The sequence below is a fragment of the Crocuta crocuta genome, unplaced genomic scaffold (assembly GCF_008692635.1).
Source record: "Crocuta crocuta isolate KB4526 unplaced genomic scaffold, BGI_CrCroc_1.0 scaffold367, whole genome shotgun sequence".
NCBI lineage: Eukaryota > Metazoa > Chordata > Mammalia > Carnivora > Hyaenidae > Crocuta > Crocuta crocuta.
This window is the reverse complement of record NW_027527936.1, coordinates 4,674,333-4,690,273: the sequence shown is the minus strand read 5'-3', so window position 1 is coordinate 4,690,273 and position 15,941 is coordinate 4,674,333. Positions and strand designations below refer to the sequence as shown.

The following is a 15,941-nucleotide window of genomic DNA, read 5'->3' as shown; positions in this document are numbered from 1 at the left end:
GCGCCCCTGTTTTACCTACTTTAAAGGAATGAGAGTAAAAAGCTGACATTTATAAGCCATAAAATGCCATACGAATTACTACCATATATGCTAAACATTTATTTATTTGAATTTTTAAGTTCTTCCTTTCCTGTCTGTATAATACAAGTTGACCTCAGCTATAAAAATAAGAATAATATATCTACCTCATGAGGTGATTATGAGGATTAAATAATATAGATAGAGTGTGTTGAATGATTCAAGGAATTTGTAAACTAAGGGACTAAATAGGAGGGTGCAACTTTCCAGATTGGTTAGATCAAGGGAAAGAATCATCAGGGTGTGGATTTCAGATGAAACCCTGGCACTACAAGGTAACCACATTCAAATTTGTAAAAGTTCCTCTACTTCCTCAGGAACTTCTTAGACCTCAAGAATCTCAGAATTAGAAAGTACCTTCTCCTGTCTTCAACCTCATTGTATACATTAATTGGCTTGTGGGAGCAGAGAGGCAGGTTATGAGTGTGGGATCCTAAGTCTGACAGTTTCTATTGCTCTTTTAGAAGCATTTTGTTCCCACTTCTCCCAGTTTCCCAAGAGTGGAAGCCCTTAACTTATTTGATAAATTTCTTCTAGAGTATCTAGATCCCATGAGAATAACTTTCCTTAAACCTATAAGCCAGTCAAAGCACAGTAACACAATGTAGAAGAACGATAACAACCAGGCATTTATGATTGGAATCTCAATTTTTCTACCCTGCTTCTCCCCTCCTCTCTTTCAGCTGTCTATTGTTATTAAATAAAATGACCTTGGACATTATAAGCATGACATTTCTTAAGGCACAAACCAAAATGGCAAACTAAAAATAGCAACTAAATAAATACCTTAATTTGACCTAATTTATTCATTTGTTTATTCAACAGCTATTAATTAAACATATTGTCTGTGTGGTACAATGTTAAATGGTAAGGTTGTAAAGATAAATCTCTGGGGAAAAGAAAAGTCTCTGTCCTCAGGGGACTTCCAGTCTGTTGGGAGAGAGAGCCAAGAAGTAGGCTATTACCTCACTAGATGATAACTGATAGAGATGAGCACCAAGTGCTGTGGGAACAGGAACTTGAGTTGTCAGTGAAGGCTTCCTGGAAGAACTATATCTGAGGAAGGTCCTGATGAATACATAAGAGTAGGGAGTTAGGGAGTATTCACAGAATTTTACTTTATTTTCTGTGGAATGGAGTAATACATGCCAAATCATGGAGGAAAGCATGGCTGAAATATGGCCTGGAGGAAGTGGGGCAATTGGAAGAAAAACAAGAAAATGTTAATCATAAGAATTGTGAGTAGGAGTTTGTGACAGATTAGAAGAAGGTGACTTGTCAGTGATTTGATAGTTCACCTAAAAGCCTCATAAAATGTGAGATAGGGTTTCTATAAAGAGAAGACATTTTCTGTGGTAGGATTAGAGCTAGTATTCACCATCTTGGCCAAAGTAGGGTATGAGCAGCATGGCTCTGACCCTGATAAACTTTTTAATGCCTACTACCTAATAATAGGTTAGAGCCATGTTACTTGATTGTGAACCCTCTCTCTCTTTTTGTTTTTGCAGGCACCCTAGAATACATTTCCACACAGGCCTTGTGGATGCCCATCTCTACTGCTTGAAAAAATACGTTGTGGACTTCCTAATGGAAAATAAGTAAGAAAGTGGGAGGTAGAGTCAAATTCATAGTGTGTAAACTACTTTGATTCTTGTTAACAGTTTTAAACCCTGATAATGTTAGATAACTGGTTTATATAAAAATTGATTCTCACCTTTGTTTTAAAAATGAAATTGTGTTATTAGTATACTGTTATTTTTGTCTGTATCACAGAGTCCTTGCTTGTATTTTGGGGGCCAGTGATATAATAAGTCAACAAAATATTTTTGTAAAACTAATAGTAACCTATGATGCCTCTTTCTGCACAGTTGCAGGCTCTTCTTACTTCCTTCTGCAAGACTGAGCTCCCTAGCTCTAGTAGTATTTGTCTCCAAGCAGGTATCCTTCCCCTAGGCAATTATCCTACAGGTGGGCCCTCTTAGAAAAGGTTCCGAGACTTACCCAGGAAGAGGGGAAAAAAACAAATTTCCCTCCAATTTTGGAAAAGTGTACCTCACTGAGTGAACATTTATGAATGCAGAAAAACAGAATTTGGTACTTTTTCTAATTTTGCTTTCAGAATAGAACAGTGGGCCTTAAATACTTTCTAAAGACTATATCTGGCAGATCACAGGACTTAGGTTTCCAAGGAAAAAAACCTCCTCTGAGGTTCATCTCAAGGATTTTTGATAGTAAATACAATTAGAGTCCTCACAGGAACAGGTAGGAAAAGATATGAGAGGCAGAGAGGAGCGGCTAGTCTCTGTTGATGGCCGCTAGATAAGTCTCTGCCTTGAATAGCACTGGTGGACTGGAAAGCAAGTAGGCTAGTACCACAGCACCCAATTCCCAGACCAACTGAGGAAGAGAGTCTGAGAACCTGAGTTTAAATGCTAGCATGCCCTTGGCTAATAGAGTTGGATATATGCAGGAATATTAAGGGGAAGGGGAATTGTTCCTCCATGCCCAGTATATTTCTTGCTTCCTAACTCTCACCCCCACAACACCTGCTAAACCCCTATAGGAATACCCGTGTAGGGGGCGCCTGGGTGGCTTAGTCGGTTAAGCGTCCGACTTTCGCTTAGGTCATGATCTCGCGGTTCGTGGGTTCGAGCCCCGCGTCGGGCTCTGTGCTGACTGCCAGCTCGGAGCCTGGAGCCTGTTTCAGTCTGTGACTCCCTCTCTCTCTGACCCTCCCCTGCTCACGCTGTCTCTCTCTCTCTCTCCTAGAAATAAATAAAACATTAAAAAAAAATTTTTTTTTTTTAAATAAAAATAAAAAAAAAAAGGAATACCCGTGTAGAACCAATGGTAAAAGAAGTCATTTGGACTCCTAGGAAACTTTGCTGGAGATTGTCATTTCTCTATTTCCCTACCCTGGGACACTGTTGCCTTTCTCCCTTCTAATTTATTATTGTGTTTGATCATTCAATCAACAAATATTTATTAAGCACCTATTATGAGGCAGGCATTGTTTTAGATCAACTGTGGGACCAGTTGATCTAAATGAGCAGAAATAGGCCCTGCCCTCAAGAAATTTGTAGCCTAAGCTCCACAGTAGATTGGGTACTGCTTTTTAAATATCAAGGAGACTTGGGGCACCTGGGTGGCTCAGTCAGTTAAGCATCTGGCCCTTGATTTCAGCTCAGATCATGATCTCACAGTTCATGGGTTTTAGCCCCACATCAGACTCCATGATGACAATGTGGAGCCTGCTTAGGATTCTCTCTCTCCCTCTCTCTGCCCCTCCCCCCCACATGTGCACACACGTGTGCGCGCACGCTCTCTCTCTCCCCAAAATAAATAAATACAACTTTAAAAATAAAAATAAAAATATTAAATAGCAAGGAGACTTGCCGCCAAGATTAGTCATTGATTATTGATTCAGGACCCGTTTTCCAGTCACCAGCCTGGGCTATATGTATTCCAAAAATGAAGTTAACTCTTGGCCTTTAAGGGCTTGTTTTTTATTCTCAAGTGAAAATGAAGCCCTGTCTTGAAGTAGGCCCTGGCCTTGATATGTTGAGAAAGGATGCACTAATTGTAGAAATTATGATTTCTTCTTCAAATATTTACTATGGAAAACTTCACAGAAATGCAAAAGTAGAGAAAACAATGTAATGAATTGTCATGTGTCCATCACACAGCTTCAACAATTATCAATTCATGGCTTATCTTGTTTTATATATGTCACCACCCATCTCTCCACTGTCATGCCAGATTATTTTAAAGCAGGTCATTATGATGATGTAATTTATCTGCAACTATTTCAGTTGTTATTATCTATAAATATCTGAGCATGTATCTATAAAATATAAAGTCTTTTTATCTTTTAAACAAATACGTCAATACCATTATCACACCTTAAAAACAACAATAACAATAACAACAACAACTAACAGTGCTCCTTAATACTACCAAATAGTATTTTGGTGTCTGGATATGCAGACAGTTTTGTACCAAAGTTAGCTTCACCCTGGCTGCAGTAGCTCCTTTGTAATTCATTTGGCCACCAGTTAGCAGTTCTCCCACCTGGCAAGTGTACTGCAGTGGTATGTACCCTGAGGACAAGCCTTAATTTGGGATTCTGTGGCTCCTGGCCAGAAGCTCTGCCAAATGGGACTTTCCCAGAGTCTGTTCCAATAGGGAATGATACAGTCTCAGCTCAAACTACCATCCCGTCTCAAGATCTGTTAAAGACACCCTTATCTCTGTATCCCCCCATCTACCCTTCACCTGTCAGACTCGTTGGGATTAAAGGCATTATATTGAAAAGTGATCTATTTCAATATTTTAGGAAAAGTATAAAGGCACACAGGACAAATTGGAATGGTACTCAAGAGAGATTCTTTATTTCTGGCTGGAATAGTGGAGGCCTTGTCTCAAAGTTGTGGGAGATGGGGTTGAATAGGTTGGTGTGAGCAACATATAGAAGGCTTTGAAAGTTCAGCAGAGAGTTATAAATCTTCAAACAGAATAGTCCCTTTTGGAATGATCAACGGTACAACCTGGCAGAGGAACATAGACTATGCTGGATGCGAAAGAGGCTCCTTCAAGGTAATTAAGAGGCGTTTATAATTATCTGGTTATGAAATGATGACTCCTTTAGGGATGGAAGGGTAGAAGTAAACCAGGTAGAAACAATTTTAAGAAAGGACACTTTGGCAAATCTTCTTTCACCTATGAAAATCAACATATTCTGCCTTGTGTTTGTTGTTTAGCTTTTTGTTTTTTAGCTGTTTACATGTTAATGTCTTTGACCCAGATTCTTTTGAGATTAGATACCTACCAGGATTGCTAACACATTCAGTATATACTTGGTAAATGGGATGAAAAGAGATGTGATGATAGTTCTCATCTCACATCATCAGCAGAAGTAATATGATATATCAGTAGTGGAAGAAGAGATGAGTATTTCTATAGGTGACCAAGTAGAAAAGCTATAAGGAAAACTGGGGAGAAAAGAAAACCTGCACTGTCTTTAACAAGAGAAGTTTAGTAACTGAGTAACTGAGCTATGTGAACTTGGACGAGTGTCTACCTTTCTGAACCCCACTTTTCATGTCTAAAAATTGGGAATAATAGTACTTGACCTTTATGGTTGTTGTGAAAAATACTTGTAAAGAGCTGAGAGCAATAGCTGGTGCACAGTAAGAACTCGAATTATTTTTTTTATAGTTTACATTCTACATTTTATTTACCTTTTTTATGCTATTACATAGTCCTTATAATATCTATTTTTTCTTCTAAATTTTTATTTAAATTTCAGTTAACATACTGTGTAATATTGGTCTCAGAAGTAGAACCCAGTGATTTCAGCACTTACATACAACACCCAGTGCTCATCACAAGTGCCCTCCTTAAAACCCATCACCCATTTAGCCCCTCCCCCACCTACCTCCTTCTATCAACCCTCAGTTCTCTTAAGAGTCTCTTATGGTTTGCTTCCCTCTCTCTCTCTTTTTTCCTTCCCCTATATTAATCTGTTGTATGGTATTTGTGTTTCTCTAACTTATTTCACTTAACATAATGCACTCTAGCTCCATATCATTGCAAATGGCAAGATTTCATTCTTTTTGATGGCTGAGTAGTATTCCATTGTGTATATATACCACATCTTCTTTATCCATTCATCAGTCAGTGGACACTTGGCCTCCTTCCATAGTTTAGCTATTGTTGATAATGCTGCTATAAACATCAGGATGCATGTATCCCTTCAAATCTGGTTTTTTATCCTTTGGATAAATATCTAACAGTGCAGTTGCTGGGTTATAGGGTACTTCTGTTTTTAACTTTTTGAGACACCTCCATACTGTTTTCCACAGTGGCTACAACCAGTTTGCATTCCCACCAACAGTGTGAGAGGGCTCCCCTTTCTCCACATCCTCACCAACACCTGCTATTTCTGTGTTGTTAATGTTAGCCATTCTGACAGGTGTGAAGTGGTATCTCCTCGTGGTTTTGATTTGTGTTTCCCTGATGATGAATAATATTGAGCATCTTTTCATGCGTCTGTTAGCCATCTGGATATCTTCTTTGGAAAAATGTCTATTCATGTCTTCTGCCTATTTCTTAACTGAATTACTTGTGTTTGCCGTGTTGAGCTAAATAAGTTGTTTATAGATTTTGGATATTAACCCTTTATCAGCTATGTTCATTACAAATTTCTTCTCGCATGCCATAGGCTGCCTTTTGGTTTTATTGATTGTTTACTTCACTGTTCAGAAGCTTTTTATCTTGATAAAGTCCCAGTAGTTCATTTTTGCTTTTGTTTCCCTTGCCTCTACCTATGTGTTTAGTAAGAAGTTGCTATGGCTGAGGTCAGAGAGGTTGCTGCCTGTGTTCTACTCAAGGATTTTGATGGTTTCCTATCTCTCATTTAGGTCATTTATCCATTTTGAGTTTATTTTTGTGTATAGTATAAGAAAGTGGTCCAGTTTCATTCTTCTGCATGTTGCTGTCCAGTTTTCCCAACACCATTTGTTAAAGAGACTGTCCTTTTCCCATTGGATATTTTTTCCTGTTTGTCAAAGATTAGTTGACTGTATGGTTGTAGGTCCATTTCTGGGTTTTCTGTTCTGGTCCATTGATCTATGTGTCTACTTTTGTGCCAGAACTGTATCGTCTTGATGACTACAGCTTTGTGATATGGCTTCAGGTCTGGAATTTTTTTAGTGTTTTTTGTTTTTGTCTTTTTTGAAAGAGAGAGAGCAGGGGAGGGGCAGAAAGAGAGGGAGAGAGAGAATCCCAAGCAGGATCCACACTGAGTGGGACACAGGGCTTTATCTCCTGACCGTGAGATTATGACCTGAGCTGAAATCAAGGGTCAGAGGCCCAACCTACCGAGCCACCCAGGTGCCCCCAAAAAATTATTTTTAAATTTTAAAACATTGAGTTGGACTTACCATAATTATTTTTATTTTTTAATACCTATTTATTTATTTTCCGATCATGACCCAAGCTGAAATCCAGAGTCAGACGCTTAACCGACTGAGCCACCCAGGTGCCCCTTAGCATATTTTTTTTACTCAAAGCAACAAACATTTAATAAATACCCAAATATATTCTTTGAATGTTTATTGGACTGACATAAGCCTAAACAGTCTCTCGTCTGTAATATGTGAACATGTTCTTCTTTCTCAAGCTATAAGCACTAACATTGAAATTCTTTTTTTTTTTTTTAATAGTTTATTGTCAAATTAGTTTCCACATAATAACATTGAAATTCTTATAGAAGCTTTCAGTATTGTTATTTTTAACAAAAGGGTAGTGGCACCTGGGTGGTTCAGGTCATGATCTCACAGTTTGTGTGTTTGAGCCCTGTGTCGGGCTCTGCTCTGATAGCTTGGATCCTGCTTTGGATTCTCGCTCTCTCAAAAATAAATAAATAAGCATAAATTTAACAAAAGGAAAAGGATATCACAGAATATGGTATGTATACTAAATGCCTAGCTTTAAAATCACTACCTTTTAGGGGCACCTGGGTGGCTCAGTCAGTTAAGTGTCCGACTTCGGCTCAGGTCATGATCTCATGGTTCATGGGTTGGAGCCCTGCATCGGGCTCTGTGCTGACAGCTAGCTCAGAGCCTGGAGCCTGCTTCAGATTCTGTGTCCCCCTCTCTCTCTGACCCTCCCCTGCTCATGCTGTCTCTCTCTCTCAAAAATAAATAAAACATTTTAAAAAATTGTTTTAAATCAGTACCTCTTAATCTAAAATAATGTCCTGTTTACTATTCCATATATATCTATTTACTTTGAAGGCAAAAAGGAAAAAAAAAGATAAAAAAGCCTGAAAACAAAGCATGGGTTATCTTAGCAATCACCTTATCTTCCCAATTATAGCTCCTCTGTGAGAGCTGAGAGAAGAGACAAGAAAACCAAAGCCCTTAATATTCTGCCCTGCAAGGGTGCCTGGTGGCTTAGTCAGTTAGGCATCCAACTTCAGCTCAGGTTATGATCTCACAGTTCAGAAGTTCAAGCCCTGCATCAGAGAGCCCCTCCCTCTCTCTCTCTCAAAAATAAATAAAAGCATGAAAAAAAAAAATTCTGCTCTGCAGACTTGAGTTCCAGGCCCTATAAAAGTACATTTCCTGTTCTCTTTCCTAATTAATATTTTGAAGAACTGACTTGAGGTAGAGGACACTTAAATGATTTTAAGTCCCTTTTAATTTGATTACAAAGGCAGAAAATGCAAAAGTAGCCAAATATTTCCCTTTGCCATTGACATCATTTTTAGGGAAGCTTGTAGCCACAAGGAGGACCTGATCAGAGATGAAGGCAAAATGCTAAAAAGATCAGACTTCATCAGAACTAATAATCTTTTTCTTTTTCTTTTTTTTTAAATGTTTTATTTATTTCTAGGAGAGAGAGAGAGAGACACCGTGAGCAGGGGAGGGTCAGAGAGAGAGTCACAGACTCTGAAACAGGCCCCAGGCTCTGAGCTGGCAGTCAGCACAGAGCCCGCACAGAGCCTGACGAGGAGCTCAAACCCATGAACTTCGAGATCATGACCTAAGCCAAAGTCGGACGCCCAACCGACTAAGCCACCCAGGTGCCCCAATCATTTACTTTTTCAAATGTTGGATTTTTAAATTTTTTTTAACATTTATTCATTTTTGAGAGACAAAAAGAGACAGAGTGTGAGTAGGGGAGTAGGAGAGAGAGGGAGACACAGAATCCAAAGCAGACTCCAGGCTTCCTGTTTTAATTTTTATTTCTTTAAAAATATCTTTGAACCCTTCTATCTATCTGTTAAGGATATTAATCTTTTGTCCTGTTCATAGCAATTTTTTGTCTTTTTAATTTGATAGAGTTGTTTGTTTATAGCTAATAGTCACAATCTGTTGTTCTCCTTTGTGATTTCTTATTTCTTGGAAGCTTAGAATTCATAAGATGAGGCAGCCTTCTGGGAAGGCTGTGTATAAGAGGGTACGGGAAAAGTGAGGTTGCCCAGGTCCAGGGCAGTAAATCCAGCTGCTTATCTTCAGCCCCAAGGTCAGGATGTTCACAAAGGTTCACAGTGGCCTATCCCACTTCTTGGCATAGCATTGAGCTGCCTCTACTTTGAGTAGCAGAAAGAGTAATTTTGTCCTCTGTACTGCTGCTGAGCTCCCTGCATTGTGGGGATTGACCTGATGCTGAGTGCCAGCAGAGGCAGGTGGGGCCTGGCAGGACTTCCTCTCTTTAAATTGCTGTCTGAGCTCCATAAAGGGCTCTGCCCTAAGGGGCTCTGTGCCAAGGCTTGTTTACTTGCTTCTTGCCATGACAGTTCTGTTTGGCCCATAATGTAAATATCATGGCTCTGAAATCCCCCAGCTGTCCAGGCTTTGTCATTTCTTCAAAGGGAACTGACTTGTTTTCCACCAGAGGGGGCCAAGGAACATTTGCTACCCACACTGGTTTGGTGCATTAAAGGGGGAGATAGTAAGTGTTGTTTCATTCTTTGTATTCATATGGAAATTTTTAATCTCCATCAAAGGATCAGGAGAAAAATCACATTGAAATTCAATACAAGAGCTTCCAGCTTACACAGAATTTTTCAAAGGTGTCTGACTTGATTCTTTAAAAATGACAAAAACCATGAACTGTGTAGCTCCAGGGTTCATAATTTTTGCTTACCCTCCTCAGCCTCTGCCTCTGTCTTGCCTTCCTATTTCTACTCCATCTGTGTGGTCCCATGTCAGCCTGCAGAGCTTCTTTGAATGGGGGTGGGGAAGGGGTGTGAAGCCTGCAGCAGTGGTTTATAGGGCTGCTTACACATTAAACCACATTATCTCATCTTTCAGAGTCTTGTAACTGGTCTCCCTATCTTCAGTCTCCTTATATCAGGCCTATTTCTTTTTTCTTTTTTTTTCTTTTTTTTTTTTTTCTTCTTAAATAGTTTATTGTCAAGTTGGTTCAGGCCTATTTCCACTGCTACCAGCATTATCATACTAAGAAATAAAACTGGTCATGTAATTTTCCTGCTTAAAAATCACCTGTAGCTTCTCAGCCCAAGACTAGAGACTGCCACAAGAGGCATCCATGATTTGGCTTCCTTGCCTACCTGATCAGCCTCATCTCCTTCTACCCTGTTCCTTTTAAAATCCATGATTAGGCTACTGTCCACTGGATTATGAACTATGAATTCAGAAACAGTATATTTCCAAGGCCTAGCGTAGTAAATGGCATATTAATAGATGCTTATCAAATCCTAAATAAATTAATTAGTGATTTTTAAATTCTGACAAGTTTGCAGCATGAGAGAGAAAACTAAAAATCATGTGCTGGTCACCTACCCTTCTGTGCTTTTAATTCCTTTGCTATGTATAAATCAAAAGCATACTCGTACTAAGAATCGGGTCCCTTCTTTCCTGTTACAAATTACTGGTCATTTACACCCAACATTGTGTCTAAGTACCCTCTAGGAATCACCATGTCTCCTGCAACCCAGGAAGGCCAAATAAAGGAGAGCTCCAAAGCTTTTGGCCAGGATTGCTTATTGCTTGTATAAAAATGTATAAAAATAGGGCCAAAAGTTTTTTGGCCTTCTGAAAGTTCTTCTACACAATGATCTGTGATCTCCTTTTCTATAAATGCTGTCCTAGACTGACTGATCTAATTACATGAAAATGAAGTTAACTTTGTTGGAGGAATTCCTTGATAGCCATTGGTGAAACTGTCATAATGAGGAAGCCTACTCTTTTTTCTAATTTTTTTTAATGTTTATTTATCTTTGAGAGAGAGGGGCACACATACATTGTGAGCAGGGGAGGGGCAGAGAGAGGGAGACACAGAATCTGAAGCAAGCTCCAGGCTCTGAGGTGTCAACACAGAGCCTGATACAGGGCTCAAACCCATGAACCATGAGCCAAAGTCAGGTGCTCAACCAGCTGAGCCACCCAGGCGTCCTAGGTCTACTCTTAAGTAGATGGGAGAATGAAATATGCGTGGGAAGTACTTAGTTATTAGAATGGATTTTAAATTTGCAGAGTCTGAATCCACCCAGGAAAGTAGTACCATAGAAGCTGAGAAAAAAATGAAAGGCAAGAAATTTAAGAATGGCCTGAAACTGTAAAATTTTATAATTTGCACAAATAATAAAAGAATTACCTGGGGACGCCTGGGTGGCTCAGTCGGTTAAGTGTCCGACTTTGGCTCAGGTCATGATCTCACGGTTCGTGGGTTCGAGTCCCGCATCGGGCTCTGTGCTGACAGCTAGCTCAGAGCCTGGAGCCTGCTTCAGATTCTGTGTCTCCCTCTCTCTGACCCTCCCCTGCTCATGCTGTTTCTCTCTCTCTCTCTCTCTCTCTCTCTCTCTCTCAGAAATTTTTAAAAAAATTTTTTTTAAATTACCTCTAATTCCTCTACTCTGAGAGAGTATAGAGCAGAAATCATATATATAGTCTTTGAATAATACACTTGTTGATATTAGAAAAAAATTTTGGGGGGGCGCCTAGGTGGCTCATTTGATTAAGCGTCACGACTTTGGCAGTCTGTGAGTTCGAGCCCCACATCAGGCTCTGTGCTGTCAGCTCAGAGCCTGGAGCCTGCTTAGGATTCTGTGTCTCCCTTTCTCTCTGCCCCTTTCCCACATGTGCTCTCTCTCTGTCTCAAAAATGAATAAATGTTAAAAATTTTTTTTAAAAAATTTCTTTAATTCATCATGATGGGGTGGTTGGGCAGTAGAGTGGCCAACTGTTTATTTCAGCTCGGGTCATGATCCCAGGGTCATGGGATTGAGCCCTGCATTGGGCTCTCCACTGACAGTATGGAGCCTGTTTGAGATTCTTTCTCCCTCTTTTCTGCCTCTCTCCTCCTTACACTTTCTCTCTCTCTGTCCCCTTCTGTTCCTTTTCCCTGTTCACATGCTCTCTCTCAAAAATAAAATAAATAAAAAATTAAAAACTCATTACCATAACAGATTAAAGGGGGGGAAATATGTTGAGCTCCATAGATGTAAAACAAATGTTTTAAATAAAATTCAATTCCCATTCATTGATGAAAGCTTTTAGCTACTTAGAAATAAAAGAGAACTTCCTTAACCTATGTGCATAACAGGTATGTGCAGAAAACCTATGACATGTGTGGACTGCTGGCTCTAAAACATGAAGCCCAACATCTACACACAGAAGACAATCAGTAAATGGTAGCTTTGATAATGAAAAAAAATCATAAGTCTAAATGATAAAATACTAGAATCTCCTTTAAAATCAAGAACAAGTAAAGATTACTACTATCACTGCTTCTAGTCAGCATTATATTGAAGGTTTTAGCTAATATAGTAAGACAATGAAAAATAAAGATCTAGGGATTAGAAAAGAAGAAAAAAAGTGTTGTTTTCATGGTTAGTTTGATTGTCAGAATCTACAGATAAATTACTAGAATTAGTAAGACTGTTATCAAAGCAATTGGCTACAAGACTAAAATACAGAATAAATTAAATTTCTACAAATGAACAAGAGGAAGAAAATAATTGTTTAAAAGTCACCATTTATAATAACGAACCAAAAATGTAAGTTATTTAGGATTAATCTAACAGAAGGTATGCAAGGCATTTATGGAGAAAATTTTTTAATGTTTTTAAACAACCTTTTTCTTTTTTATAAATTTTTTTATAGTTTTTATTTATTTTTGAAACAGACAGAACATGAGCAGGGGAGGGGCAGAGAGAGAGGGAGACACAGAATCTGAAACAGGTTACAGGCTCTGAGCTGCCTGCACAGAACCTGATGCAGGGCTCGAACCCATGAACCGTGAGATCATGACCTGAACCGAAGTTGGACGCTTAACCAGGTGCCCCTAAACAACTTTTTTCCAAAAACTAGAGCATTTTTCCTTCTCAAGGGTTATTGCCAGTTAAGAGTCAAGGCAATATGTTAAAATACATAAACACATGTGTGCACACACCAGGTAAACAGGACTTTGTAAAAAACTATTTTCTGAATAAATCGGGGAAGGGATTCTTAGATTTAGAACACTACCCTCCCGCCTCTAGCCTGAAGCTGATAGAGAACTGAGATCCTCTACTTTTCCAGAACTACCAAATCCAGGCCACCTTTGATCTCTGTCAGTCCCACAGTGGCATGACAGGAAGAAATTTGGCTTTTACATGGATACACAGAGTTTCTGATCCCATAGGATCCAGACAGTCAGATTTCTCATGTTTGATCACTCTTTCTTTCTAGGTCAATTACTTCCATCCGGAGTGAACTGATTCCATACCTAATAAGAAAACAGTTCTCCTCAGCTTCCTCACAGCAAGGACAAGAAGAAAAAGAAGAGGATCTAAAGAAAAAGGAGCTGAAATCCTTAGGTCAGTGTTTGGGTTGGTGCGGTAAGGTAGGGGTAGCAGCACCTTTAGAAAGAGTAGCTAGCCAGTATGCCTGTCTCAAGGCAACAGTTTCTTGTTGAACCAACGAGCAAGACAGTGTCGCTGACACCATACCCTGAGGTCAAGCAGATTCTGCCACTATGCTCTTCAGAGACAGGCTAATTGTGCCTCAAGTCCATTCTCTGGTTCATAGCTCTGGTTTGGCTATATTCCCCACTAGACTATTTTGAGTGAACTCTGTCCCCCACTTCTCAGTTCCTCTGTTCTCTAGGCTCTCCCCACTCCTGACTAAACTCAGCCTCTTCTGTCAAAGGAAGAAAGATGAAGGAGTATACAATTACAGTTCAGCAAGAGGCCAACCAGACTGTCTCCTTTCCAGGATGTAGGGGCAAGGTCTGTCTTGTTTGCTCTCATATCCCTGCCTAGTTCCTGGCCAGTCCTGGGCTCATGGTAAGAGTTCTAAAAAAAAAATTTATCAAATGAATAAATGGAAACAATATAGCATGACAGTTAAGATATCAGGACTTGGCATCAGACAGACCTGGATTTGAAATCTGACTCTGCCCCTTATTAGCTCTGTGACCTGAGGTGAGCCCAGTTTTCTTATCATAAAATAAAAGATCTTACATGGTTGTCTTATGAATTGAAAAACTGAGGCCCAGATAACTCAGGCTCCAAGTCTTATGCTGTTTCTGTCATAGCACAACTACTGGATATGGTAATAGAGGCCAGCAGCACAAAGCCAACGTGGCTGGTCACTAAAGCCCAGACCCTTGCTTATGTTATGTCATGATTTACAGGAGCCTTCTATTTTATTTTCCCTAGTAGTACTTGATTATTGGTCAAACTTACTTTTAGGACCTCTTTTTTAGTATTTTTGTTTCATACAATATTTCAGATATTCAGGAAAGCATTTGCCTCTTTTAATTTCACTTAGTCTTTCAGGTTTTAGTGGGGCTTCTCCAGGGTCCATGCTGCATAGGTGAGTCTAGGGAGAGAGGTGTGAGTTGTACCTCTGAAAACATAACTGAGTCTCTATTTTCTCTGTTTATTCTGAAGATATTTACAGTTTTATAAAAGAAGACAATACGCTGACCTTTGCTCCCTACGATGCCTGCTGGAATGTCTGTCGAGGAGACAGGTGGGAAGACTTGTCCAAATCACAGGTGCGCTGCTATGTCCATATCATGAAAGAGGGGCTCTGCTCTCGAGTAAGCACCCTGGGACTCTACATGGAAGCAAATAGACAGGTAAGAGGATGGGTTTAGAATAGAAATCATGGGTACCTCCCTTCTTCATTAGGTACCCAGTGACTTGTTCATAATCTCTCCCATTTCCAAGGTTGAGCAAGACCTAGCACATCAGGAGATAGCATTGGGGTACCCAGGTACAGAAAAAGGGGAAGCAGAGGGTCTAGTCCATAGAGCTAGAGCCTCTGTGTCTCCAAAGAAGGCCTGAGATCCTCAGAAAGGCTAACTTTGGCCTCTGGGTTCAACAGCTTTCTTTTGTTCTGCTAGGCATGGGGATATCTGCAATGTTTCATAAATAAGCAGATAAATACTGTGTAATCAGTACTGTGATGAAGTAAACATAGACACAGAGAGGAGACTTTCCTAAGAAGGTAAAGGAGGGGCGCCTGGGTGACTCCGTTGGTTAAGCGTCCAACTTCAGCTCAGGTCATGACCTCACAGTTCGTGGGTTCGAGCCCCATGTCAGGCTCTGTGCTGACGGCTAGCTCAGAGCCTGGAGCCTGTTTCAGATTCTGTATCTCCCTCTCTCTCTAACCCTCCCCTGCTCATGCTGTCTCTCTCAGAAATAAATAAAACATTAATTTAAAAAAAAAAAAAACTAAGAAAGTAAAGGAATAGAATATAGAATAGTCAGAAGGCTGAGCTTCAGAGAAGGATTGTCTATGAGAGGGAAGCATCTGGAAAGAGCATTAGATAGCTAACTCTTCCTTTTAACCCTGAAATTTGTGAGATATGGAGAATACGCACCTTCTGTTGCAGGGGAAGCATTGCTCTAAAAAATAGGCCAAGTTTTAGTTAAAGCAAGGGGTGGAGTGAGGAGACAGTGAAGAGACTGAAGATGGCTGGGGGGCGGGGAGGGTCTCTTCATTGTATAGCAGGCACAGGAGGAAGGTTTTAAGAGGGAGGGTTGATGAAACCATGAAAAGGAAACAGCCATAAAGGGTTTAGATGAGAAGAGGAAAAGATAGATGACTGAGGGAACTGCACTGGGGTGGCATTCAAGGACAACAGAGATAAGACGATGAAAAAATTAGCTATTGATGCAGTTTCTGGTAGAACTCTGTGAAAATTGTCAGTGCAAGTATAATCTAGGGGTGGGGTGGGGGGGTCAGGTAAAATGATAAAAGATATAGTTGAAAATTGAGATTAGAATTTAGTCCCTAAAGAAAACCTGGCTCAGCAATCTTCAGGACCCATACTATATAATGGGTATAGTCCCAGCCCCAGGCCTCAAGCTGGCTTCACCCTGGATTGATTGTAGA

At 39.9% G+C, this 15,941-nt stretch overlaps 1 protein-coding gene across 1 annotated transcript in view; it reads left to right on the top strand.

Annotated features, from left to right (window-relative positions):
* EIF2B3 (eukaryotic translation initiation factor 2B subunit gamma) overlaps positions 1-15,941 on the top strand; it is a 120,105-nt gene that overhangs the window by 80,859 nt on the left and 23,305 nt on the right. The window contains exons 6-8 of the mRNA XM_077752204.1: positions 1,587-1,676; positions 13,284-13,411; positions 14,489-14,679. Coding sequence (XP_077608330.1) covers positions 1,587-1,676; positions 13,284-13,411; positions 14,489-14,679 — 409 coding nt within the window. The remainder of the gene's footprint in view (positions 1-1,586; positions 1,677-13,283; positions 13,412-14,488; positions 14,680-15,941) is intronic.